The sequence below is a fragment of the Ilyonectria robusta genome, assembly GCF_021365365.1.
Source record: "Ilyonectria robusta strain PMI_751 chromosome Unknown BGZ61scaffold_2, whole genome shotgun sequence".
Classification (NCBI taxonomy): Eukaryota; Fungi; Ascomycota; class Sordariomycetes; order Hypocreales; family Nectriaceae; genus Ilyonectria; species Ilyonectria robusta.
Window position 1 is genome coordinate 1,108,144 of NW_025764436.1, and position 26,521 is coordinate 1,134,664.

Below are 26,521 nucleotides of genomic sequence, written 5' to 3' on the forward strand. Positions count from 1 at the left end.
CGAGTAGTCACACAGCAGCCTGGAGGTCGCATGGTAGCCGCCGACACCAAAATGGCCAACACAATTGGCCTGTTGGTTGTGAACCCCGATGGGCGAATGAGCTGGCTGCCCAAACCGCCCAACTTTATTACAGTGTTTCAGAGTTAATCTGCCTACAAGTACTGTGTCAGTCTCGAATATTGATCATCCTTGTCCTTTCTCCCTCTCATCTTGACGTTCCAGATTTCCCTCCCAGTGTCTACCCAACTCCGCGAACCATGGCACTAGTACCAATAGGAGTGGCACAAGCCCGCAGACTCGTGGAATCCATCGCCGACGAAAATGGTTATGTGCCAGACGAGATTTGGCAGGGGGTCTCCAGCCAATATTCGAAGGAGAGACTTCAACGTGTGATCAAGGAGCTGAATGGGGGCGTTCTTCCGGAAGTCGCTGCGTAAGTCAACTCCCCATGCTCGTAGAGCACACAACTGATATCACCCTAGTCTGGCGAAAAGTCTCTACACAAGCAACACGCGGTTCATTTTCGAAATTCTTCAGAATGCTGAAGACAGCCACTTTACCAAGGCACGGGATCGAGGCGAACGCCCATCAATCGCCTTTGAAGTCTACGAGGACCGAATAATCATTGACTGCAACGAAGATGGCTTTACGCCAGAGAATCTCAAAGCGATTTGTGATATCAACGGGAGTTGTAAGACAGGGCTCACCCGGTATTTCGGTGAGAAGGGCATTGGCTTCAGGTCCTTGTTCATGGCAGCATGGAAAGTCCACATCCAGTCCGGTGACTATTCCTTCCATTTCAAGCACAAACCAGGGGACTCGGGACTTGGAATGATCTCTCCTACTTGGCAAGAGCCAGAAGTTCAACTACCACACCCTCTGACTAGGATGACTTTGCTGCTGCACGACCCTACTGAAGGAGAACCTTTCGTGATGAAGCAAGACGCAATTCATCAGCAGTTCAGTGACATCCCGGAAATCGCCCTATTGTTTATGCGAAACATACGTGAGATTCGAATCTCTATCTTCGACAGTCAAGAAAAAGTCCAGAAGTCAACAGTCTTTTCTGCAACATGGACCGGTTCAGATCGGGCCACTTTGACTAAAAGTGTTACTGAAGGCGGAGACACCATGACGACTTCCAAAATTTATCACATCACCCGACACATGGCTGAAAGTAAAACCCGATCCCCCTCCGAGCTCGAGAGATCCGAAGGACATGCGGCTGTCGAAGTCGTTCTAGGTTTCCCCCTCTCCACAACCTCCCAGCCTATAGTCGAACCGCAGGATGTTTTTACATCTCTTCCTATAGGACATATGGGATTCTCAGTAAGACGCTGAGGCAGAGTCACGGAGTCCGGCGCTAACATTCACAAGTTCCTCATACACAGCGACTTCGTCACAGAAGGCAACCCACACGATATCGCGAAGACATCGGTGCGGAATTTAGAAATTCTCGACGTCATTGCCGATGCATTCTGCCGAGCCGTCTGGCAATTCTGCTGTTCTGCGGGACTCCCTTATACCTGGATGAGATATCTCCCCAACAAAGACACATTTGAGTACGATGGATTCTGGTCAAAGTTGGTTACAGCTATTGAAAACAAGATTGCCGCCTTAGCAGTATTGCGGCCCCAAAGTGGAGGTCCTTGGCGACAGGTCAACAAACTTCGACCACTCCCCCCTATATTTCTTGACTGCCATGGAGACCCTCTATTCAGAGACCTTGCACTGGATATTTATCTATCTACAGACTATAAGCCTGAAGATGCCGATATACTCGTGAAATTTGGGATGGCAAGACTCTGCTGGACAGAGGTCCTTGACAGGGTACAAAACGATCTCAGTGCCGTGGGATCAAGGATGTGGGGTAACAAGACAAGTGAAAATTGGCACACCAAAGCAGCAGAGCTCCTTTTAATCCTATTCAAAGGGCCAGAACACAAGTTCTTACGCGAGAGGGTGCGGAAGATGCGTCTACTTCCACTGGCAAGTGGCCTGTCGCGAGCGCAGAACGACGAAGGCGAGGTATACTTTTCTGAAGTTGAAGGGGTCCCGATTCCTTCCAGCCTTCCCCTTGATTTGATCAAATACAGCGCAATGGCGAATAGTCGGCGCTCAGAATTATTCAAGCACCTCGGTGTTTGTACCACAGATGTCAACACTGTGCGCCAGCTGATTCTCCAGAAGCAACGAGACGCACTGTCGCGAGCCGGGACCTTTTTTTCGGGTAACGCCAAGGAGCTACAATTCCTCTACAAGACCCATCGCTTTTCCTCAAGCACAATGGATAGCAACATTGTGTTTGGGCTGGCTAATCAAGAATTCAAATGTTTCTCCGCACACGTGCGGGATATGTACATCCCCGATGACTGCCCGCTGGGACCGCAGGAATTATTGAAGAAAACGGATGCTGGGAACGAGTATGGCCAAAATGCACCAGGAATGACGGTGGACTTTGTCCACTCCTCCTACTTTTCAGATATCCCCAACAAACCGCATCCGACCTCTTTAAGTTGGCAAGCATGGTTGTGCCGCTACGCAGGGGCACGGCGCTATTTGAGACTGGCCACACGTTCAGGTCCTTGCGATCTTTCCGAAGCATGCTACTACATCGCGAAGTACCGCCCGGAAAAGTTCCTTGGTTTTCTACGCACCCATTGGCCCTCCGGAGGGTCACCCATTGAACTCTCCCCTGAGCTGCAGGGCAAGCTGGGAGGCGTCCGGGTTCTGTGCGAGGATGATGACATAGTGCCGCTCTCAGCTACGTATCTTCCCCTTCCCGATCTTGAGGAGCAACGCGCCAGGTTCCTGAAAGAGGAAGAGCCATTTCCATTTCTGAAGCTTGATGGCCCCGTGGAACGTGGAACATATGCCAAGGAGTGGGGATTTCTTGAACGATGCCTCGGAGTTGGTGTCAATCCGGATATGGTCTTCTACCTGACAATTTTATGTCAAATCTGTAACGGGGATGTTGTAAAAGAAACAGACGGAAGTCGAATCATTGAACTGTACACAGTTTTGCTCAGAAAACTTGAACAATCGGCGTCTAGGACGGTCGAGCAGGAGTACCTCCAGTCAGTTCAACCTCCCACAGCCATGTTCTTAACTAACCCTTTACCCTTTTAGGAATGTGTTCGCCAACCACTCAAGGGGATATGTGCCCCCGCAAGGCAATCAAGAGCCCCAGTGGGGTGACCCTCGTCAGTGTTTGTGGGATGCACCGCCTACCATGGAGAGCAAATACCCCCTGAAACGGAGGTACGAGGAGATGCTTGCCGACGGGCCAAATGATTTGCAAGCTATCACGACCCTTTTTACAGAAGTGCTCCGAGTCCCAAATTGCACTTGGTACAACATGGTCGATGAGCTCAAGTACCTGAAGGAACAGAGATGTGAGGACTTGGCAAGAATTCGTGACATATACGTGCATCTCCACGGCATGGCCACCAATCTGAATGATTCTGATAAGTACCTTCTCAGGTAGGTCACCAAACACAATCAGGGTGTCATATGCGACTGAAATGATGCTAATATGCGTTGAATAACAGAAATACCTTTGCAACCGATGCCCTCATCTACGTTGAACAGAACGAGTACAAAGGCTGGCACCGTGTGCCAGACTGTGTATGGTCAAGTGAAACTGAGATCCAAGGGAAGAAGATCTCAGGAAGTCATTACGCAAACCTACAGGAATTCTTTGTCGACATTCTCGGGACTGAAACTCTTAGTATTGAGCTGGCGTGCGACGAGCTGGTACGGCTGGGATCGTCAACATCCTCAGTCGAGCAAGTGAAGCAGCAGATCTGGGCTTTAAACTCATTTCTGGCTAACTCCGACCGCTATCTTGCCAATGTGCGACTCATCAGGTCACGGATATTTCCCGTCAGGCATCCGGATGGTCGAATTGAGCTCACTACGATGAAGACGAACTTTGCCATCATCGACAGAACGCACCTGGAAGATTTCTTCGCAACCCGAGTTAAATCACTCGACTTCACTTTGGATGAGACACACAGACTCCGTCCATTTCTACTGTGGCTGGGATTGGAAGGAAGGTTCTTATCAAACCTGGTCAAGGAACTCACCAGTTTCAAAGGATCAGCGAAGTGGCATGTCTCTTCTCCGGAATACACTATTCCGCCAAGGGCGCATGCATTATACCGGTATTAATCCATTCATCTCCATCGATTTCGTCCAATTTCGCTGACCAAGATGCATAGTGTTGCTGCCCACTTCAACAGTCCCCGGTTGGAACATGATGGCAACCTCTACGATGTCTTGAGACGTATCCAAATCTACGAAGTTGACCGAATTACCTCTGAATTTTATCTGTCGCAGGATGGAGAAACATATACCCACGAACGAATCAGAAGTGACCTCCATTTCGATGACAGGACGGTACCGCCGGACATTTTCATCCCGCACAACAAGGAGGACAGGGCGTTTTGCTTCACAAGCAAACTCCCTCGCCGCCTCTTCGAATGGATGATGACAGACCCCATTACTGGAAATCGCACAATTGATGAAAAAGGAATTCGAATCACCACCAATATTCTTAACTCCAGCCGACACCTGATTTCGAAGATTCTCGACGAAGAAGGTATTGTTTCAGTCGAGGCTGAGGATGAGTATTGGGAAGACCAGGAGATCTCGGAGGTCGAATCGCAAATTGAGCCAATATTTGACGCCGCTGATAGGATTTATCAGAGTCATCCAGAGCCTATGACGCCCAGCACAAGCGGTCCTAGACGAAATCCTGATTTATCAGAAAGCACTGTGGCTGCAGATGTGGAAACCGTCGAGAACCAGGCCCTGATGGGCCAAGTCTTCCAAGCCGCCCGAGGAGCCAGATTCCCAAGCCCGAGCATATATGACATGCTTGGCATGCAAGATGCTTTACCCTCTGTCGACGACAGAGAGTTTAGCTACGACGGGCTCGAGGGACCAATCCGGCATAGTGACACCTCGCAACTGGAACGGAACAAGGTGATTGGAGCAGCTGGAGAACTTTATGTCAGTAGATGTACGGTATCGACTCGATAAATTGGCCCTGTTTTTATGGACTAAAGTTAAGCCATAAGTTATAAGGCTGAGAGTTCCTAAATCATTAGGTATAAAAAAGCCCGAAGGGAAAAGGTGGGGGAAGGATTCAGGGCCAATTTACTTAGTCGATACGATAGACTTTCGAGTACCGCACACACTAACGGACAGTCGCAGGTTTTTGAACTTCTGAAATCTCTCGAACCCGCCTTGCCGGCCCTTTCGACAGCAAACTGGCAAAGCACGATCCGCAACTACGCAGCGGTCCTTCCAGACTATGCTGATATACAACCGGCGCAGGGAAGAGAGGCTTCTGATATCACATATCATGACACAGAGGGAGCATTTACCCGCTTGCTCATCAACCGCGGCTACCTGGGTTCCAGATGGGAAGCTAGGACCCCAACCTATTTTGTTCAAGTGAAAACTACAACAGGACCATGCAACACGCCGTTCTATATGAGCAAAAGCCAGTACAAACGAGTAATTACTCCATATTCCTAGCTTTGACGTCGCGAACTCGCTGGAGCTAACTCGCAATGACAGATGTATGATCATCATGGCAGTGGTGGAAAGGAGATATATGTGATATTTCGAGTCTTTAATGTGGACAAGCAGTCTGTTGGGCTGAAGATATACATGGATCCTGTGTTGTTAGAGGGTAGTTTGTCTCAATCTCGATTTTGAACCATTGTACTGAGTAGGATCTTAAGGAATTAATTACAGTCAACGATAAGCGCTGGCCATTGCATGAAGCTAGACGCCATTTACAAACATAACTTCATAAGGTTGAGATTTGACGTTCGCATCTTCAATGCGGACTTCATGGTTATGGCACGATGCTGCGTTGGGCCTGCGGAGCTTAAGCTGAGGCCCGACCCGATCGCCGTTGTTCACTCACGCGCCCGAGCGAACTCGGCAACTGGCGACGCCAGGCCATAAAGGCAGCACTGCCTCTCCTTTTCTGGCGATAACGGATAGTCTGGCTCCATTTTACATCGTATGGCGCGTGTTTCCCGTCGCCCTGATTGCCAGGGACTTGCGCGGTGTAAGTCCCTCAACTATCGTCCCCACAATGGTTCGCAATTGACTTTGCGAATGCTGCGAGGACAACTCGGTTCGACTGACCACGACTCTGCTGATACGAGCTCACTGCAAGCCTGCATAGAGTCTGGGAACGGAGTGACCCTGCTCAGTCTCTTTCCCTGGCTCAAAGTGAAACGAGGACCTGGTCGAGCAGGGGACCCATGATGGATGGGAAATTACACCTGTGGGAACTGAATAACCTTGTTCTGCTGTTTGTGCAACAGGGTGCATGCCGTTATTATCGTGCTTGTGTATAAATTCGGGTGCAATGAGGGATTTCGTCCATTGCAATTGTGATCAACAATCCAATGTTTCGGGCTCTTAAGTCCGTCGTCTTGTGGTTGGTGTGTTTTTCTTTTGGCTCCGTGTAGACGAGTTTGCGATCCCAACGACGCAGTGTTGAGGCCACAAGACCCCACCGAAATTAACGGCAAACATCCTCCGACGGTTCGTACCCGCGGGATGAGGTAACAAAAGTTTCTTTGTTTGTTGGGAGCGAGGGAAAATGATGGCGGTATTATCATCGGCAGCGGTGTCTTGCTTTCCCGGGCTGTAGATCGCGTCGTGTTCTGCTGGTGAATCGTCATCTCCCGAATGCACCAACGAAATCAGAGACGGGCCAATGGGATGGCGAGGCCGCGTTTCCCGCAAAGCCCCCGCTAGAACGAAGAGCACCCTGATCTGTTCCTGAAGAAACATGTGAGTGTTCGTGGATACGCTGGGGTCGTGATGTTACACTGCGCAGCGGTGGCATGGTACATGGTATCCACGGTCAGTTTCAGCCGGCGGTTTAGCTGACGGTGTAGCTACATAGCTACCTACCGCTTTGGGTCAGATGGAGTGGCGGGACGGCGAGATGTTATCGCCGCCGGTCAGCGACAAGCCGCGGACGAACACAGGAAGGGCAAGATGTGGTGGTGAATTCTGGTGGTGGGGAGAAAAGCTATCTCTACCGAGGCGTCCTAGAGATGCGGCTAGTAGAACAAGGGAGCTCGGCTGGAGCTTAAACAATGTCTCAGTCGGTTGCCTCGTCCAATGTGGTCGTTGGTCGTGGAAGCTGGTGTTCGCTGGGTGACGAAGCAGCCAAGCTAAAAAGTGGTGGTTGCACAACGAGTAATTGCAGCAATTTTGCGTGCAAACCAACACAACCACCTGGGCCGCATTCTTATTTGGATAGTCGGCTTGCACAAGCTTGTTTGGGGGTTGCTTGTGCATTTCGAGCCTGTGTTTGGTGGGATCATCGGTGGATCGATCGGAGACGGACAAACACAGGTTGGCGTTTCTTGGGTTGTGGGCTGTGGCAGATGGTCCGTCTTGCTCCCTCATCAATCGAGCGTCCGCGCGAAAGAGAAACAACCGAGATGACCGGCGCAGACGCTAAACAGGCCGAGAAGCAAGCGTTTAGCGGACTGTTTTTCTTTTTCGGGCTGATGCGCATCCAGAAACCAGAAGGACAGCCACTCGCAGGGCGTTGACTCGCGGTTGTGCGGGCAGAGGCGCCGGCTGATGATCCGGATTGCAAGCCATTGACGGATTCTGGGACATGACTGGGACAATGACGGGGACCGAGTCTCAGCGACTATGGTTCTAGTGGTCTAGTCCACGTGGGCATAAGATGGTGTCGTGGAAACGGAACAGATTGCGGGCGAAGGACCATTAGAACGGAGTCGAGACCTGGCGGGAGGAGTCAGGGCAATGCGAGGAGGGCGTCAAGAGGCCCTCTCGGAGGTAGGGGGAGGTCATGACCTGCAGGAACAGATTCCGCCGGTGCGACATGATTGGGGCAGTGAGGCAATTGAGGGTGTCAATGACAGGTCGGATGCATTCAGGTCACCTGTACGAAGCGGTGCGCGGCAAGGGACAGACGACAGGCGGAGGGAAACGTGGTTGTTTGGATGGCACCCTACCGCTGGATGGATACAGGTCCAACTCGGCTCTTCGCAGCTTCTCCGCAGCGGTTAACTTACGGTCTTCGTGGGCTCGGCGGTGGTGTTTTGGCTCCGTCGGTACCTCTGGCCGCCCCATGGCCGCTGCATTTATGCGATAGATAGGTTAGGGTACCTAGATGCGAGGTCCGTTAGTGATGACGGCACCTGGCTAGGCGCTAGTTCCTGGCTTCGGGGCGCCAAATACGCCCCCAGTCCGCATCCGCACCACCCCTGTTACCCAAAATTAAAACGCCCCAGAGGGACCCGTAGTGAGACCAGGTATCGCCTTGGGCTCAAATGGGCGTAAAACCGGCGCCGAGATACTTGTCGCAGAGCAGCACCGTTGTCTCGTCGTCGCAAACGGGACTTGCTCATCCTCTTCCGAGACTAATGCGGGCAGGCACCCCCCCGGCAATCGCCATTTCCTTCTCAGTGCGGTCGTGGTGGTGCATGAGCATTAGGCCCAAACACCAGACGCCAACACCACCATCGCCCACATTCTGCATTTCATGCCCTCGCACAATCCTGGACTCTTCTCTTACCTCTCTGCAACTCTCCTACGACGCTTCACGCACAGGCTCCTCGCTGGGCCCTGCTGCTCTCATTAGCACACTCGACGCCTGGTCTTTACGCGCCTCTCGCCGCCTCGTTCGCGACCGAGTTTCAAAGCCTCGCTCTCACAGTCGCGCGCTACCTTGCTGCGTCGTCTACCCCCGTCCATACTAGGCGCTACCACCCCCTAATATCCTGGTCCCAAGCTGGTCCGAACTCCTGGGCTCGGTGCCCCTTCTCACCTCTCTTCACCCTGTCTGGGCTTCGTCTCGACTCTTTCTTTTTCCCTCCCCCCATCCGTGCCTGGCCAGCGTTGTGTGCTGGCTCCTCTCAACTGCACGTCCAGCCCGACGACAATCGCCAGGAACGAGCCAGCAAGCTCCTCCTCAAGGGCCGGTGTCCAGTGCCACCTTCCTTTACATATCGCTTCACGACGCTCACTTCGCTCATCTAATTCTAAACTTAATTAACGCCAACTGCAATCGTTCGTTCTTCCGACGCATTCGAATCAAGACCTTTGCGTCTATAGTCTGCTTCAACTCCGCATCACCCGGTCCGATCTTTCGTTCAACGGCACCGTCTTTCAGTTGCGGCTATTAATCAACGATCTCACCTGCCGGCATCTCGTTCACCGTCAGCTGCTTCGAAACCCGCGCATCTACGACTTCCGGACCGACGACAGCCAATGGTGAAGGCCCCCGACCAGAGATCCTCCCTCGACGACAATGAATGTGGAGATTCCTCAGTAAACAACACCCGCTGTGTTCTGCTTCCGTCTGCGGACCGAGATATCGCCATGTCTTTACCCACGCCCCAGTTCAAGGCACGCAGCCGCCGCCCATCAGCCAAGGACCAGTCCCGATCAACGAAACGCACCACGCTCAGCGCGAAGAATGCCATCTTGACTCTCCTCTCCGCTTCACCAGCACTCGTGGCAGCTGAGACCTGCATTTCACTTAAAGGCTCTACCACCTGTCCTGCCTTTGAATCCGCCTCCATTTCGATCAACTCCTCGTCCACTGATTTGTGAGTTCAGTAGTTCTTTCTGAGGAACATAGGCTAACAAAAGATCAGTCCATTCCTGCTCTACGTTACTGATAGAGAAAACTTTGACTCTCAGCTCGCTACCTACGTCAAGACAACCTACGTTGAAAAGAAGTGAGTCAATAATGCAACCATGCTACTGGACCGGTTACTTACATACGTTCAGATACGAGGATGTCTTTGGATGTGGAGGTGTTGACCTGACAAATTCAAGCGACATGTACGCTCGATTCACAACAACGGTGTTGTGCAATGCCATTGTTCAGAATTCGATAAGCGTCTGTGGCCTGTCTAACGCTCAGTCTCGTCCCCTATGCGCCGACACCTGCGCCGAATACGCCCAGAGCGAAGTTTACGTTACCTCCGACGATAGCCTCTGCTCCAACCCACGAGCCGACCTGGTTGGCTTGATCAGATCCGACTTCACCATTTGTGCTCTTCCCGAGGGTGCCCTCGACAGTTCTACCTGTATCTCGGGCATAGAGAATGAGTCGAACAACTGTGGCTATGGAAATAGCACCATCGGACTTTGCTCGTACTGCGCTCAAGGAGGTATTAACTCGACTGACACCTGTTGCTACGGCGCAGGCGCAGAGGATCGTTGCAAGAACGTCGTCTTGCCCTCGCTCACTGCAACAATGACTTTCACAGCGCCAACTGCCTCATCGACGTCGGGCTCCGGAGGCTCCGGTTCTTCTAACGACACCAACAGCGACAACGACAAGGACGACGACAGCAGCAGTGGCAATGGATTGGGAGGCGGTGCGATTGCTGGCATTGTGATTGGCGCTCTCGCTGGAATTGCCTTGCTTGCCGTTGCTCTGTTCTTCTGTGTGAAGAAGAGGCAGAGAAGACCAGTTAGTCCCAAGGGCAGCATTTTCAACCAGCCATCCCCAGCAAGGAAGGGCCCAGCAATGGCCCAAGCAGCCCCGGCAGTCCCGAGTGCACCCAAAGGATACGAGGTGCTTCCAGGAGGACGTATCGCTCGCATGTCAGCCTTGGAGGGCCACTCTGGGAACTCTCCTTCTCATCATCGGGATGATTCATCAAATGCTGGAGGAGTTGGATACATTCCTGCTCGACGAAGAGGGCCCGACAACTCTTCATCTTCTGAGTTTGGTGAGAGCCCGATGTCAGACACTCGTGCCGGTATCCTTCGAGCGCCACCACCGAATCCTAGGAGAAACGGCTCCCTCTCTAGTGGTTCCGTCCTAGGAAGCTCCGTCCCGCAGTCCCCCACCAGCGCTGGAGGATTCTCATCTCCACCAGGGATGACTAGCCAGCAGTCTGAGCAGCTTCCTTTCTTCAAGGACTACTACTCCTCAGAGGACATTCACCCTGGCGACCGGGTTGCTGTTCTGTGGGCATACCAACCCCGTGCTACCGACGAGTTCACCTTGGAGCGTGGAGATATGCTGAAGGTTGTGGGTATCTGGGACGATGGATGGGCAACCGGCATCATTCTGAATGAGCGGGCCGAAGAATGGGAGGTACGACGAGCATCTCAACGAGACAGCGGTGTATCCAATACCTCTGGTCGTCGTGATAGCTCCCCCATTGGCGATGGCGAGATCAAGGCCTTCCCATTGGTGTGCGTCTGCCTCCCTGAGCATTGGAGAAAGACCATCGAGGGAGACGGATCTACCGAATCCGGCTCCAACGGCTTCAACGGTCACTCGACTCTCTCATGAACTTAACTCACAGTCACGACGTCTATACTCTTGAATACGGCCCCATGAAGGCATTCGTTGTTAGCGCATTGGCTATGGCGTTTTGGTCTTGGGCGTTTCTGGTTGGCATACATAGCACTGCCTCATACACATTTCGCGTCACACGCATCGCGATGATCACCCGTCAATCCTTGGCGTTCCCAAGGGGTATTCTGACTCCCTCTGCAAGGATACGACATCAAGAATTGCATCCGCACGATACGCTTAACGCCCTTCTATTTTTATCTTCGACGACCGACATAATATTCGACAGACATCGCGTCCCAACAATGACAACGAAGTGATCTCCCAGTTCCACGGGGCCAGCCCGCGCTGCATCAACTGCGCGAGCAGTTCATATGCGGCGAAGGGGACGCGATTTAGATAATATCACGACCAGTGGAAGGACCCTCCCCGATTCATTTCACGTGTTTATTCTATATACCCGGAGATGCAAGGAGTTTCAATATCGTGGAGGCCGAGGAGGGTTGCCGACCAACTAATTTTGTGATTTTAGTAGAGGGAACGGTATTGAAAGGGGGAGGTTTATGTGTAGATCTAGACGGTCTTGGGCAGGGGAGTGGTTTGGAAGGCATATCGATGGCCTAGGTGAGGCATCATATTATTCCGGATGTTGCTCTAGATGGCATTGATACAAATAGAGAGCCCTCGACCGTCTTGGGAAACCACTCCGCCGGTTACTTAGTTGAAATGCAAATGAGCTGTCCTTGGATTACCTGTGCCCTTGCCATGTGCTGTCTCCATTCCTCATAAGGCTGATTACTCTTGTGTACTAAAACTAGCTGTGTGGATACGGAGCACTCCGTGTTGTCGATCAACGTGGTTGAAGCGATTGAAGCGGGCATGGCCAGCCCCACCGCGGGGTGCTGCATGTCGCCGGAGGGGCAAAGGAATCCAGCCTGGCCACTATCTTGTCTCTGGAAACATTCCAGGACGCCACGAGTTCGAATTGTTCCTCTACCTTGTGTCTGAATCTTCGCACCGCACACCCGTTTCTGAACCAACACCCAGTCAGTGCGCAATGGCCGACGTCAAAGCGAACGCGGAGGCCCTGGTCCCCAAATTCAAGCTTGACCGCATTCTCAACCAAGGTAACGTACCTCACCCTCATCCCGTCTCCCTTCACTAGCCTCCTCTGTGTATTGCGGGAGATCGAAGTGCTGATGGCGTTTATTCTTCGCAGACCAGGCCGGCCGCCGTACCTCGCTCTACGGACACATCGACGAGCAGCCCGCGTTGCTCATTCTCGAACGCGCCCCGTTCCCCGCCAAACCCGACTACCTCGTCGACGTGCCGGCCACGCTGGCCCGGCTGCAGAACCTGGGCGCGAATGACATTTATCACTGGTACATGGCGCGCAGCGGCGTGGAGAAGGGCACGCTGGCAGGCGACGACTTCGTCGCCGACCTCAAGATTAATCTCATCTACCCGTGTACGGAAAAGCACATCAAGAAGTATAGCAAGCAGGGAGTGCGGTTCGTGACGGAGACACCGCAGATTTACAAGGACAAGATCCGGCCGTACATGCTCAGCCAGCGGGAGCAGGGGCGGCTCAACTGGGTATTCAACATTATCGAGGGCAGAAAGGAAGTGGAAGACGTTATATACAGGACCAAGTTGGGAGAAGCGGGCGATGAGGGCTTCCTCCTCCTGCCCGACCTGAACTGGGACCGCAAGACTCTCGACGCCCTGCACTTACTGGCGCTCGTAGAGCGACGGGACATCTGGTCGCTGCGGGACCTTCGAAAGAAGCACATTCCCTGGCTGGAGCACATGAAGGCCAAGCTCATCGGGGCCACTGTCGAGACATACCCTTCCATTGAGCCCGACCAGCTCAAGCTGTACGTGCATTACCAGCCGACGTACTACCACCTTCACATCCATATCGTACATGTTGCTCTCGAGGCCGGGGGGACGCAGGCGACAGGCAAGGCGGTGGGATTAGAGAGCATCATCGAGACGCTTGGGGCGATGGCCGGAGGCGACGAGGCGGGTATGGACGGTATCTCAATGAGCTACACGCTAGGAGAGGCAAGCGAAATTTGGACAGAAGTCTTCGAGCCGCTCAAGAGCGGTGGAGCTTCTCAATAGCGATGATGAGGTCGTTGACGCCAGGGCCGTTGGGGCAGTCGATCCACTGTTCGTCATCGCGGATACAGTAGATTTCGTTGTTGAGACGGATGGTGCAACTCTTGGTAACACCGGCCTGAATTGGTACGGTTAGCACATATGATTCTTCACCGCTCGCATAATATACCCTTTCCATACTGCCTCAGCAACGTACCTCGGTAGTTCTCTGGATGCTGTTGCGAAGGAGACCCAGGCCATATGCACCATCGTCCGCGGTCGCGCATTCGTTCAGGGCCTGGAAGTCGATGGCGTGCTCAAGGGCGCAATCTTCAATGAGAGAGCGGTCGGGGATTTCCTGGTAATCGCGCGTCAAGCACATGACGAAACCGAGACTGATCTTGGGGTCGGGGTAGAGCTCGCGGGCGCAAAGTTCGATGATGTTGCCCATGCACTCCTCGGGGCCGTGCATGCATTCGACACCGTCGTTGGCGGTCGGGCTGGATAGCAAGGCGATGTTAGCATTGTTAAAGGGCAGTCGATTGAAGAGTGACGGTGTCATTGAGATTGTACGTACCGGCCGATGTAGGAGAGTGTGAAGTTGACCCGGTCATGAACACGCTGCATGACGGGCAGGATCAGTTGTCGCATAGCATCCTGCAGGCGCACAAGGTCAGTGAGGGCGGATGGAGAGGATAGATGGCTTGGCGCGTACTCTGGTGTCAGGGCATTTGCTGATGATGTGCGCTTCGAGGGGAACGAGGTCGATGGTGATGATCTCTTCGAGAGTCTCGCCGAGAACGGCAGCGACCTCGTCCAAGTAAGGTGTTGGGACGGGCTGGAACTGCCAGAAGGTGTAGAGGACGACAAGGCAGAAGAGGACGGCTGCGACGGGTCGGTTGCGACGGAGAGCTCGCGGAGGGGATATGGCTCGCTTCTCGTTCATGGCGACGGGGATGGCGATGACGAGTGGGTGAGTAGCGGAGGCGGTTGCAGGGAGTGATGGTGATGCTGGAGGATGGGCCGACGCAGCAGAGGGCAGTTGTGGAGATGGACTACTGGATGGTGTTTCGGTTGGGTTCCGAGTCATGCTGCAGCGGGAGCGATGACGATCACAGCGACAGCCGGCTAGGAACCGACGGCGAGAAGATTAGATGGAGGCTCTTGCGATGGCGTCGCGGCGGTAGTACCAGGGGGGGAGAAGGGTAAAATGACTGGCTGGATGATTTAATGGCTGAATGGGTGATTCGCTGATGACGGATCATGAATGGAACCGCGGAGTTGTGTGGCTAGGTACCTGGCTGGCTGGGGCGGCCAGTGGAGGGAATGGCACGTCTCCTCCAGTTGGGTCAAGCAGCCTCGAAGCCCCAAAGTTCCAGGGACTGTTCGGCCCGTGAGGCGGCAAGGACCGGGCCTGGGCCGCAATGGCTGCGAATAGAGACTCACAGATGGACGGCCCGACCGCTATGCCTCAGAGGTTTATGTGGTGGAGTGCAGCACCGAGTCCCCCATAACCGCCTGTCGTTGTCGGGGCTTCTCAAGGGGCCAGGGGGCTGTAGCGACCAACGGTTGTAGCGCATCCGTGGAATGCAACGGTGCATGACGGAGCTGTATCCCAGCGCAGCAGTTGATCAGTGCAGCGGTACATCAGTGTACCGTCAATGGATCCCAGGGCACTCGCTGGCACGCTGCGCATCGTAGAAAAGTCCCCGACTGACCGACCGAACGGACTGAAAAGGCGTGAGCTTGCGCCTCCTCCTCCACTCGGTTGCAGCATTAATTATTACTGGACCTGGGGCGACTTCGAAATGGATACTTATACCGGCCGCGGTGCCCCGAGACCAGCTTAGCTCCTGATATCGGATCCCCCAGATTCTAGGTTGATTCCCCCCAACCTGTTACCTGCCATTGAATTGAGGACAGCTTCCTCCTTGATTGACGCCGGGACCGGGTTGCAGCTTGCCATTGGCCCTGGCCGTAGCTACATGATCATTGGCTGGTCACCAACTCAACCTCTTTCCTCCCTTTGCTCGTTTGTCGCTTCTCACTCTCGAACTCGCACAGGAATCCAGGATACACTGCACCCACTATCACTGACGGGCCGCCTCGTTGCCTGATACAAAAACGGACCACTCCGCCACGTCTCTGGTTCCAACAAACTGCTGGCCTATTTCTCATCGCACATCGCTCATCGTCCATCGCTCCTGCCCCTGCTCCTGCTACTCCGCTTGCTTGCTACAAGAGCCCTCCTCCTTCCTCAACCCTGCCGGTGACAATGCTCTAGCATCTCGAGACGGCCAACATCACTCTTCCTCCAGCAGAAACACCATCCCAACACAAACTCCGCTCGATATGGCTTCCCCAACATCTGCCATCCAGGACTTCTTGGAGCCGCTCCACATCGACCTCGCCAAGGTCCACCTGCTGTCTCAGTCGTTCCTGCGGACTTTTGGAAAGCTCGCTCTCGAGTCGCAGAACCAATTCCTGCCTACCCCCATCACCGAGTCCATTCTGCGGCCCGCGCATCATAGTAGCCAAGGATGGTGAGTTTCCGTTCCCCTGGTGGACCTCGCGGGATCGAGCGCCGCATCCCTGTTTCTGGTATCCAATGACTGATGAAGATTTCCAGCCACCTAGCCATAGACATGTAAGTCACTTGCGCACCTGCATCATCGCTTTGCATCGATACTGGCTCTTTACGTTGTCTTTGGTATTAATGACTTCGCAGTGGGGGTACAAACCTCAGGGTTGGGTTCGTTGAGCTCCGGCCCAAGCTCCCAGCAGCCTCTCAGCTTGGCGGCAAGGCCAACGGTTACATCCCAGAGACTACCGAACGCATGCGACGGCGTATGGAAAAGTCCTGGCCTATTGACGATCACCTGAAGAACGAGAACTCTGACAGCCTCTTCTTGTGGATTGGAAAATGCATTGCTGAGGTCATCTTGGACGGATGCACCGAGTTGCGTCTTCCGGCCGACCAGGAAATCCCACTCGGTGTGACCTTCAGTTTCCCGATGGTACAACATTCGCTATCAGAGGCGACACTCATGACAATGGGCAAAGGCTTCGCTATATCCTCCAATCTTAACCTCGGCGCTCGTCTATTGGATGGATACAACCGCGCCAAGTCACCCGACCTTCCACCTATTCGAGTCGAGGCCATCGCAAACGATTCGGTGTCGACCCTGGTGTCGTTCGTCTTCACGTATGACGAATCCACAACCAAGCGAGGCACCATGGGCTTAATTCTCGGCACTGGCTGCAATGCCACGATACCTTTGAGACTGAGCCAGCTACATCCTAGCAAACGCCCGCAGCAGGTCCCCGCTGGTGTTGGGGAACATATCGACGACATCAAGATCACGATAAATACCGAATGGAGCATTAATGGAACGGCTCCTCCGATACGGGAACTGGGTTTAATGAGCCGGTGGGACAAGGTGCTGGACTCACAAAACGAGTCGCCTGGCTTCCAACCTCTGGAGTACATGACTGCCGGGAGATACCTGGGCGAGCTCGGACGCATCATGCTGGTCGACTACATGACGAGTAACCTAGGAATTGCCGCAGAAACGTTGCCAGCGAAACTTCTGCAGAGGCACGGTCTCACGACGACATTCTTGAGTCACTTTAGGCCTCTTCAGTCGCCAGATCTCCTATCTCGCTTGAAGACAGAGTTTCCGGAGTCATCAGGGTCGCCAAATTTTAACTGGACTGAGGGCCTTGCTGCCGCACTCTACCATATCGCCAAAGCCATCGAGGTTCGCGCCGCTGGTATCGTGGCTGCGGCGACGCTGGCTCTTCTTACTCTGGCCGGGGACGTTCCTCCGGAGGGGTCGCCTGTCGTGGATCGGGCCTGCAAGTTGGGCGTTGGTTACACGGGCGGTTGCATTGTCCACTTCCAGGACTATTTATCGGATTGCCAGCAATTTTTGGACCAATTGCTAGAGAAGCGATTTGGCAATGAGCGTTTGTTAGAGGTGGATTTGAGTCCCTGCCATGACGGAGGTATCACGGGGGCGGGCATCCTCGTGGCGGCTGCGGCCTTGTCAACCCAAAACGGCGTGAAATAGATCGAGGTTGAGGAACTTGGACGCATGGGCGGTCGGACCGCTTCGGCACTTGCTACGGCAAATACGGCGCTTGGAGGCGGTTTACGGCGACGTGGTTGGGAAAGCTGTGAGACAGTGGTGGCCGGGTTAGGACTGCTAGAGCGCAGGACTCGAGGGATGGTTGCCAGTCATTCATAGAAGCAAGTGTTCAGTCCTGATGTACCCCGCCAGGCATATGTCTTGAGCGCTTACACTGTTTAATACGCCCTGGACACTGTTTGCGAGGCCACACCGCTTATGTTGACTCCTCCCTGGCCGCTGCACAACATGTGAAGACTCATAAGACTCATATAAGACGGCCGACCTTTGCACCGATAGGATTCACTGCGGGGCGGGTGGCCAAGACTACTGCAAGTGCAAGCTCCCCGAAAAGTCTGCGATCACGACAACCCCCCTGGGGATCCACCGGTTCCTTGCCTATTATTAACCAGCTCAGCCTCACCTTGTTTTTCTTTTGAACCTGCCTCCTCACAAACTTGTAAGCACCGGGTTGCTGTGTCGAAATGAGCTCCTCTTGGACAAATGGACGCCCCGGGCGCTCAGGCAACTCCGCTGCGAGTACAGGCGCTTCGCTTGCCGAGCCTCGCAACTCCTCCGGTCCGGTGCCGGTAGCGGTCCCGACGAGTCGCCGGAGGGCGCGCGGGAACGACGACGACGACCCTGGTGAAATCGACGCTGCCGAGTTCGAGGCTCTTTCAAAGTCGCTGACGACAGGCGGCAGCTTTTTGCAGCCCGAGTCGTTTGAGAACTCGATGCTGCGGCCGTCCGTGCCTAACCCTAACCCTCGAAGAGACGACGAAGAGGCCGTTGACGATGGCTGCGATCCCGATGAGGAATCTCCGCTGCTGCGTCGCTCGCGGGCTCCGTCCAAGGCGCGCTCAGAGGCGTCAGCGGCGACGGTGGTGGTGACGCCGTACCTCAACGACATCTCGGTGACGCGGTTCTGGTTCATCTTCTCGCAGATCCTCACGTTGTACTTCATCTCGGCCTTCGACGGCACCATCATGGCGTCGTCGCACCCCGTCATCACGTCCTACTTCCACGCCTCCAACTCGGCCTCGTGGCTGTCGACGGCCTTCCTGCTCACGTCGTCGGCATTCCAGCCGCTGCTGGGCCGCCTGTCCGACGCCGTCGGCCGCAAGCCGCTCTTCGTCGGCTCGCTGGGCGTCTTCGCGCTCGCCACGACCTGGTGCGCGCTGGCCGGCAGCATCAAGAGCTTCATCCTCGCCCGGGCCGCGTGCGGTATCGGCGCCGGCGGTGTCATCACTCTGGGTAGCATCATCATCAGCGATCTCGTCCCGATTGAGTGAGTCACCTGCTCCCCCCCTCCCCAACTCACCCTTGCCTCTGTTGCGCATGCCTGCAGCCACTGCACGCCACCCACTCTTCTGGGGTGAGACAACAGCACCCGTAGATGAGACACGCCGCGAACAACTGGCTTGGCTAACACGGGCGGCTACCTATCTAGGGACCGCGGCACATACCAATCCATCATGAACGCCAACTACGGCGTCGCCTCGGCGCTCGGTGCCGCCACGGGAGGCGCCATGGCCGACTACTTTGGCTGGCGCTGGGAGTTTGGCGTCCAGGTGCCGCCGCTGCTGCTGTGCATGGCCGTTTCCACCGTCGCCATCCCGGACGACCTGGGCATCCAGGGCGAGCGCAAGAGCGTGTGGCAGGCGCTCAGGGAGTTTGACGCAAAGGGCTCGTTGCTGCTGACGACGGCCATCACGTTTGGCATTCTGGGTTTGGTGAGTGTGGTTGCGAAGAGAGCGTGGATTGTATAAGTCGCCCGTCCGTGCTAACCATGTCGTGTAGAACTTCGGAGGCAACGTCTTGCCGTGTAAGTCACCACAGCCACGAGCCGTGATCTTTTGGTCTTCAGCAACTAACACGTTCCAGGGTCGCATCCGTTCGTCATGGCCTCGCTCGTCATCTTCGCCGTCGTGTTCCCGCTCTTCATCTGGGTTGAGTCGTGGGTGCACAAGCCCATCATGCCGCTGCATCTGATCCGCCACAGTCCCCGCGCCAACCTCATCTTCAGCAACTTCATCGCGTCGGTGCTGGCCAATTCGATTCTTTTCAACATGTGAGCAGACCTGTCGATGCGCCGAGTTTCTTCGCCGTTCCGCCGTGGCTAACCACCAGCAGCCCGTTGTACTTCCAGGCCGTCCTCCTCACCTCGGCCACCTCGTCCGGCCTCCGGCTCGTTATCCCCACCGTCGCCGGCTCCATGACGGGCACGCTCGTCGGTTTTGCAGTGACTTACACGCGCCGCCTCAAGTGGCCCGTCCTGACCGGCTCCATCTTCCTCTTCCTCGGCACCATCACCCTCTCCTGTCTCCGCCGTGACCTCCCGAAGCAAGCCTACCTGTTCATCCTGCTCCCCTCCTCCATCGGCCAGGGCTTCCAGTTCCCGGGCACCTTCTTGGCCATCCTCGCCGCGTCCCCGCAGAGCGAGCAGGCCGTCGTCACCAGCACCCTCATGCTGTGGCGGAGTCTGGGCCAGGTCCTCGGCATCGCCAGCAGTAGTCTTGTCCTGCAGAATGCCCTGCTGCACTACCTGAACAAGTTCGTCCAGGGCGACCAGCGCGACGAGGTCATCCGTCTCGTGCGCGGCTCCGTCGAAGAGGTCCTCAACTTGGAGCCCCATTACCAAGAGCAGGTTGTCCTGAGCTATGAGTCCGCGCTTCGTTTGACGTTTCTCACTTGTGTCGTGTTTGCCATCGTCTCGGTGTTTTTGACCTTGCCGATAAAGCTGCCTCGTCTCGGTGTTCGCAAGAGATAGATCAGCCATTTCCTTCCCAGATACCGCAAACTGCTATAATGAAGAGTATGAATAGATGAGTAATGCTTGGGGAACAGAAAACAGAACAGCATAAGTTAGCCTCGGTAGTCTGGATAGTTAGGATCAATTGATATCAAGTAACCCCCCCCCCCACACACACACACGCTTTGTTGGCCCCAAATTAATCGTACATCCATTTTGTCCCTCTAATGAAACCCATTCACGCCTCCTGCCATCAGAGCGTCCAGCTCCTCCTTGGCCTTCCTGTATTCCTCCTGCGCCTCTCTCTCGCGTCGGTTGACGAAGCCTACCTCCTCTCGCAAAGCGGCCAGGCGTCGTCCAATGGCAACGTCTTCCGAAATGGCCAGCGTCTTGAATCCGCTCAGCGCCACACGAGCCTTCTCGAGGGCCTCAGAGGCGCCGCCGATCTTGTCCTTGAGCATCTTCTGTCGCTTCTGGTAGCCGCCGAGGTGCAGAGACAACTTCTTCTCTAGCTTGGCTCCTTGTTCGGCAGAGGCCATGATGGAATCCTGAACAGACTACTCGATGGTTAGTATTTTGGCGGTCGGGACTTTGAGCGTGTTTCAAAATAGACTTACATCGAAAGCAGCCTTCATGGCCACACCCTCCTCTTCCTCGTCGTCATTATAGCAGCCGAGGCCGAGGAGCAATGAGCTGCTCGCACGAGCCTCAAAGGCAGATTGGATATCCTCTAGCCTGGGCAGAGGCTTCGTTTCCGACAGGATCAAAAGGCGAGCTTCCGCAAGGGCATCGTCGTCGAGCTGGGGTAGAACCTTGGGCGCACCCTTGACTTGCGCACCGGGGAGAGGGTACTTCATGGCGTCGTTGGCCATGAGTGCCGCCGACTCTTTGGCAATAAGGGCTTCGGCGGCGGAGGTCAACTTGCTCGCCTTTTTTAATAAATCGGCCAGGTCCACAACAACTGGTCGCGGCAGATTGCGCTGCATCACTTGAGTTCGCCGTCGGAATTCTAGGGCCTCTTGAGCCTCTCGTATCTCGCGATCCCGGTGATCACGCTCCTCGGCATCCTCCTCAACCACATCCTCGAGTTGCATCGCCTCCTTTTGCTCATCGGGAATATCAAACTCCCATTCCGTATCTTTGGGCTTGGGGAGCGACGAAAGACCAGACCGCAGCTGATTCCGCACCGCAAGATCTCGCATTCTCAAATCTCGGGGGGTAGCCGAAACCATTGACATACCGTCATCCTGGTTCAGTGCAAAGGTATCTCGGGGAGTTCGCATCGGGGTCTGTCCGGGCTGACGGGGCGTTGCACCAACGCCGTTGGCTCCTCGAAAGGGGGTGGCCATGGGGTTGGGTGTTGCCATGGTCTGCTTCCGGGGAGCAATGCCATCGAAGCCTGTCGAGGCACTTCCCTGGTGAAGAGGAGTATTTTCACCTCCCAGCAAGGCCGACTGAGTATCGTTGAGGGCTCGAATGTTTCGAATCTCGTTGGCGATGTGGTCGTCTTGTTCGGGGGCTTTCGGTGTTCGGATAGGAGCACTCGAGTTGAGGGTCGAGTAGGTACTGACGAGTCCCCGGGTGGCATCGTTCTCGCTTTCTCGAGCTCGAATGTTGGCGGCCTCGCCCATCTTACCCATCTTGACAATGTCCTCCAGCTCTCCCTCGCTGACCTGTGGCGCCGGCAGAACTAAGCCGCGTCGTTTGCTGCTCTGTTCAGCCTCTCGGATCTTCTGCAATTGACCAGCCTTCAGCGCTGCCTTGTGTGATTCCGACGCGCCGTCCTTTTCGTTCTTTCTTCGCTTTCGGTTGTTCTCCTCGTCCTCATCGCCCTTGCGCTTGTTGGCAGTGAGCTGCTGCTTGCGGGGATCGAAGGCCGCGCGCTGACGCTCGTTCAGCACCAACTCTTCGGAGGTGTCGTAGAAGCCAGTCAATGCCTTCCTCTCGAAGGGAATGTCTGCATTGTAGTCCATCTCGCCATCCTTCCTTGACCTGATCTTGACGTTGATGCCAGCAGTCTTGAGCTCTCTCCGCTTCTGCAGAGCAGCCAGACGGCGCGACTCCTCCTGCTGGCGCTCTCGAGCCTTTCGCTTCGCCTTTTTTCCCTGTGTATTCGCCAAACGGGCACGAGCCTCGCTCAACATCTCCTTTTCGTCCTCATCGAGATCGATCGTGTCAGGTCGCGCGGGCTTGGTCTCGGGATCCGGATCGAGTTCGCCGGGGCGTAACCTCCTCACATCGTCGGCGCTCGGCGCCTGGGTCTCTCCGCCCTCAGGGCCGGTGAGGCCAAGACCAGAGGATTCTCGCGCCTCAGCCTCGTCGAGGAGCTTCTGGTATCGCTCGAGGCACTGGTTCGCGGTTCGGCCGACAATAGGAGCGATGGTGCGCCACTGCGTGGGCATAATCTTGGCAAGGTGCAGAAGCTTCTCATCCTCGTCCTTGCTCCATTCGATCTTCTTGATGCTGGGGTCGAGCCATTCGTTCCATCGCGCCTTGCACTGCTTGGGGGTCTTGCGAGCCAGCAGCGACGAAACGCGCGCCCATTGGTTGAGGCCATACTTGGAGACGGAGGCCTTGAGGATTTCATCCTCGATGTTGGTCCAGACTCCTCCCTTGACGACGGGCATCGTGACGGTTGTTTCGCAGTCGCGCTGTCGGGGCGTTGGATGCGATCGTGCCAGTCCCAGGCTTCACGACACGCCTTTCTGAAAATATGCAAGGGCCTGCAGGCGTCACGAAGAGCTTGAGACGAATATGCTGAGTCATGATTTTGCGGCGTTTTATTGGTTGAGTGGTGAGATGGCGCGCGACCACTGTGCCTTGCCAAATATTGAGATCCACCTCTAATCTCGGGCTCTCAACTCATAGCTAACTCTGTTGCGTGCAGTACACCAGCATGGGGAGTGGCAATCATCGACGGCTATTCCACCCTGATCAAGTTACAAGCTGAAGAAAGGGCATAAGATTCGGGAGCTTCTTTTCTCGTTTCAGATCATCTTGTCATATTTTGGCGCCTTACTCCCCTGTGTTGCCGTCAGCATGCGCACCGTGGCTTGTCTGAGCACCTCTCATCATGCTCACATCACATTACCCAAGTGGTGAGCCAAAGTCAATATCCGAGTCCGATAACATTGGGTTGTTGAAACTTCATCATTTGGCTATCGCAAACATGGGGAAATGCAACATCATGACGAATCTCAAACGACTGATGGCGGGCAATTAGCAGCATCGGCGTCATGGCTCGGCAGTTGCACGCCGAAATGACGGCTACGGCCTGACCAACTTCCGAACACCGACTGCTCGCAGTAGCCGGAAGCACCCAACAACCTTGATGCTCTCGGATTATCTCGTCATGCTAACTGGCCTTATCAGTGATTCCTTTTGCGGTGCAGTAGCGGCATAGCAGCATGATAATCGCCGACTTGGTGCGGGCGGAGCAGTTGAGCGCGTCATCTATTTATTCGCTGGCAATGGCCTCACAGCCCGGTTGGCTGGGGCCCTGGCGCAACTGCTTATTCGGGGTGCGGGATGCTTGGATCCCGGGCGCGAAAGAGAGCAGTCACTGGCTGACCCATATTGACGGATCCCTGTATCTTGGGCGCTTTCATCATCGTGGGCAGCGCTGATACAGCCAACACAGCAAGTGTTGAAGTGTTGACTATCTTGTTGGCCTTCGGATCGGGCCCCCCACCCGCCCCGGAGTCCGACTCGTGAACTCCGCCGTGCCAGTTGGCTTGGCTCAGTCTGGGTAGCTCGACTCCACCACCATGGCAGAACTCCGACGTATCTTGGGGGTCGGCTTCCGCTCGCTTGGATCCATTATTAATCCAGATCCTCCCTTCTCGCCCGTGCCGTGTTTCGTATCTTCCTGCCCGAGCTGACATCCCCCGTGTCTGCGATATGGCTGCGCAGTTCCCCCATCGTTGATGCTCTCTCGAACCCGGTCGCAACTCTTCCAAGCTATCCAAGCCGTCCCAACTGTTCCGAGTGCCATGCGATAGCTTCCAACCGAGCCGATATCGCCCACCGACGGCCGAACCGCTTTGCGATTGCATCACCTGCACGCCTCAACCCCTCGACTGATCCGAAAGACTGTTCCTCCCATCTCACCTGCGCGCGTGAACACGTTGCGCGCGCATTCGCTTCACCATGGCGAGAGCGAGACGATCTAACGGTATTGCGACATCGACGGCGATTGCGACAGCGAACCCCACTATGGACGATTCCGAGACGACTGGCCTGTTGAGCAATGGCGCCCGGGGCGCTCAAGCTGAGGATGCCTCCGATGGCGTTTGGGATGGTTATAAAGACTTCGAGGGCATGCCGTGGTGGCGCCGACCTTCTGTGCGATGACCCGTTGTGGAAACACTATTCGCATCTCAGTTCTGACCGCATATAGGTCTACTGGCTGCTCGGCCCCTTTGCCATCTTCACACTTGCTTTTGGAGGCGTGATGGTGCCGAGACTAAATCTGTAAGGACTCCCAATCAGCGCTCCTCCCGGAGCACCATCATTTGCGTTGCTGACCCAGGCTGAAAATAGTATCCTCGATCTCGTGTGTAAACAATACTTTGCCGACAAGAAACTCCAGAATCCGGATATCGACTTCAACCCCGTGTTGCTGGGAAGCGACAACCCTCAATGCAAGATCCCCGAGGTCCAGAGGAACGTGGCGACCTTTATGCTCGTCATGAACCTTGTCACCGGCATCTTGAGTGCTATTGTGGCGCCGCGCATCGGTCGCCTGTCTGACAGGTACGGCCGAACCCGCCTCATGGCGCTGTCATCGGTTGGTGGAGTGCTCGCCGAGATCATCACGGTCTTGGCTGTCCAATTTCCGAATTCCATCAACTATCGCTGGCTGCTCCTCGGCAGCGTTTTCGACGGCATGACTGGTTCATTCACAGCTGGAAGCATTATGAGTCAATCGTACACTAGCGACTGTACGCCGCCCTCGAAGCGAGCAGTGTATATGGGCTACATGCACGCATGCTTATTCTCCGGACTGGCATTTGGTCCTATCCTGGCCGGGTACTTCGCCAAGTGGACGGGCAACCTCGTTTCCATCTTCTACGCCGTGATAGTATTTCATGTTTTTTTCATGTTGGTCGTCGGCTTTGTTATTCCCGAATCGCTCTCCAAGCAGAGGCAGCTGGCAGCCCGAGAGAAGTGGGAAAAGGAGCAGGAGATGCGAGTCCAAGTGGCGAGCACTTCTTGGCTGACTACCATCCGGACCATCAACCCATTCGAGCCCCTGAAGATCCTCTGGCCAAAGGGCCCAGGTACGTCTCCCGCTCTCCGTCGCAACTTGGTGGCGCTAGCTATCAACGACACCATCATCTTGGGATCCTCCATTGCTGCGGGTGCCGTCATCGTCCTGTACAGCGGATACATTTTTGACTGGGGCAATTTCGAGGCCTCACAGTTCGTGTCTGCGTTGTCGTTTGTCCGGGTGGTGGTACTTTTGGTCATTTTCCCCATCATCAACTACTTTGGACGCACACGTCCGGCCGCACGCCGGAGGGAGGCCGGTGAGATGGTATCAGAAAAGCATACAGGAGCGGACAACCTCGATGTATGGATTCTCCGAGTTGCTCTGGTATCCGACGTCTTGGGATCTATTGGATACGCAATGGCTAAGTCGGACCGTGTCTTTTTTGCATGCGGTATGGTGACGGCCTTCGGCGGGCTCGGCGGTGCTACCTGCCAGGCCATGGTAACCAAGCATGTGCCAGCCCAACGGGTTGGCCAACTTCTTGGCGCCGTTGGCATGCTTCAGGCCTTGGCCAGGGTGCTTGGCCCCGTCTTGTTCAACGGACTGTATGCTGCAACGGTCGGGTTCTTCCCCCAGGCCATCTTTGTGCTGTTGACATTCATATTTTGCGTCGCCTTGACGTCGAGCCTCATCCTGAAGCCTCATGGTAAGTTGCTCGTCTCTGTACAGCTATTTGTGGACATGCTAACCAACTTTATAGTTCATTGGGAAGAGGAGCCCGAGGAGGAGCGAGAGCCACTGAATCCCGGACCGGATCTCGTCGACGATGAAGACCAGATCCGCTTTTTGTAAATAATTGCGGTTTTAGACATATCTATTGAAGAGGGCCTGTGTTGTGGGAATAACTATCGGAGTTCACGGCGGACAGAGGCAAGCGTTAGGCGTGTGATTAGATGAACATTTGGGAGGGCTGG

The 26,521-nt window shown here is 54.9% G+C and overlaps 9 protein-coding genes across 9 annotated transcripts; 5 read left to right on the plus strand and 4 right to left on the minus strand.

The window, feature by feature from the left end:
* Positions 1–222: 222 nt before the first annotated feature.
* Positions 223–5,888, plus strand: BGZ61DRAFT_84622 (uncharacterized protein). The gene is made up of 8 exons (XM_046257142.1): positions 223–433; positions 483–1,329; positions 1,378–3,077; positions 3,130–3,483; positions 3,552–4,166; positions 4,224–5,016; positions 5,221–5,526; positions 5,590–5,888. The coding sequence occupies exons 1-8, from the start codon at positions 258–260 to the stop codon at positions 5,728–5,730; spliced, it is 4,932 nt and encodes a 1,643-aa protein (XP_046110522.1). The 5' UTR covers positions 223–257; the 3' UTR covers positions 5,731–5,888.
* Positions 5,889–6,838: 950 nt separating this feature from the next.
* BGZ61DRAFT_84625 (uncharacterized protein) lies at positions 6,839–7,663 on the minus strand. Its single transcript, XM_046257143.1, has one exon. It carries the CDS (start codon positions 7,453–7,455, stop codon positions 6,961–6,963), a length of 495 nt encoding a protein of 164 aa, XP_046110523.1. The 5' UTR covers positions 7,456–7,663; the 3' UTR covers positions 6,839–6,960.
* Positions 7,664–9,405: 1,742 nt separating this feature from the next.
* BGZ61DRAFT_340160 (uncharacterized protein) lies at positions 9,406–11,344 on the plus strand (the record flags this gene model as incomplete). The annotated part of the gene is made up of 3 exons (XM_046239284.1): positions 9,406–9,635; positions 9,684–9,767; positions 9,820–11,344. 3 exons carry the CDS (start codon positions 9,406–9,408, stop codon positions 11,342–11,344), a joined length of 1,839 nt encoding a protein of 612 aa, XP_046110524.1.
* A 1,060-nt stretch (positions 11,345–12,404) lies between these two features.
* Positions 12,405–13,474, plus strand: BGZ61DRAFT_526777 (HIT-like domain-containing protein; the record flags this gene model as incomplete). The annotated part of the gene is made up of 2 exons (XM_046253010.1): positions 12,405–12,474; positions 12,567–13,474. 2 exons carry the CDS (start codon positions 12,405–12,407, stop codon positions 13,472–13,474), a joined length of 978 nt encoding a protein of 325 aa, XP_046110525.1.
* Positions 13,475–13,655: 181 nt separating this feature from the next.
* BGZ61DRAFT_526778 (uncharacterized protein) lies at positions 13,656–14,396 on the minus strand (the record flags this gene model as incomplete). The annotated part of the gene is made up of 3 exons (XM_046253011.1): positions 13,656–13,950; positions 14,028–14,107; positions 14,166–14,396. 3 exons carry the CDS (start codon positions 14,394–14,396, stop codon positions 13,656–13,658), a joined length of 606 nt encoding a protein of 201 aa, XP_046110526.1.
* Positions 14,397–15,802: 1,406 nt separating this feature from the next.
* Positions 15,803–20,350, plus strand: BGZ61DRAFT_340908 (major facilitator superfamily domain-containing protein; the record flags this gene model as incomplete). Its single annotated transcript, XM_046239355.1, has 7 exons — positions 15,803–15,954; positions 16,179–17,498; positions 18,071–18,868; positions 19,031–19,313; positions 19,381–19,405; positions 19,465–19,651; positions 19,714–20,350. 7 exons carry the CDS (start codon positions 15,803–15,805, stop codon positions 20,348–20,350), a joined length of 3,402 nt encoding a protein of 1,133 aa, XP_046110527.1.
* Positions 20,325–23,030, minus strand: BGZ61DRAFT_502531 (pre-mRNA splicing factor component-domain-containing protein). Its single transcript, XM_046251735.1, has 2 exons — positions 20,950–23,030; positions 20,325–20,889 (listed from the first exon to the last, which is right to left on the minus strand). Exons 1-2 carry the CDS (start codon positions 22,957–22,959, stop codon positions 20,557–20,559), a joined length of 2,343 nt encoding a protein of 780 aa, XP_046110528.1. The 5' UTR covers positions 22,960–23,030; the 3' UTR covers positions 20,325–20,556.
* Positions 23,031–23,844: 814 nt separating this feature from the next.
* On the minus strand, positions 23,845–24,387 carry BGZ61DRAFT_472140 (uncharacterized protein; the record flags this gene model as incomplete). Its single annotated transcript, XM_046248296.1, has 1 exon — positions 23,845–24,387. One exon carries the CDS (start codon positions 24,385–24,387, stop codon positions 23,845–23,847), a length of 543 nt encoding a protein of 180 aa, XP_046110529.1.
* A 94-nt stretch (positions 24,388–24,481) lies between these two features.
* BGZ61DRAFT_526782 (major facilitator superfamily domain-containing protein) lies at positions 24,482–26,399 on the plus strand (the record flags this gene model as incomplete). The annotated part of the gene is made up of 4 exons (XM_046253012.1): positions 24,482–24,676; positions 24,732–24,805; positions 24,875–26,253; positions 26,308–26,399. The coding sequence occupies 4 exons, from the start codon at positions 24,482–24,484 to the stop codon at positions 26,397–26,399; spliced, it is 1,740 nt and encodes a 579-aa protein (XP_046110530.1).
* Positions 26,400–26,521: the final 122 nt, after the last annotated feature.

Coding starts and splice junctions, on each gene's coding strand:
- BGZ61DRAFT_84622 (XM_046257142.1), top strand. CDS start 258: ATGGCACTAGTACCAATAGGAGTGGCACAAGCCCGCAGACTCGTGGAA. Junction 434..482: donor GTTCTTCCGGAAGTCGCTGC/GTAAGTCAACTC, acceptor ATATCACCCTAG/TCTGGCGAAAAGTCTCTACA. Junction 1,330..1,377: donor TAGGACATATGGGATTCTCA/GTAAGACGCTGA, acceptor AACATTCACAAG/TTCCTCATACACAGCGACTT.
- BGZ61DRAFT_84625 (XM_046257143.1), bottom strand. CDS start 7,455: ATGAGGGAGCAAGACGGACCATCTGCCACAGCCCACAACCCAAGAAAC.
- BGZ61DRAFT_502531 (XM_046251735.1), bottom strand. CDS start 22,959: ATGCCCGTCGTCAAGGGAGGAGTCTGGACCAACATCGAGGATGAAATC. Junction 20,890..20,949: donor CCATGAAGGCTGCTTTCGAT/GTAAGTCTATTT, acceptor ACCATCGAGTAG/TCTGTTCAGGATTCCATCAT.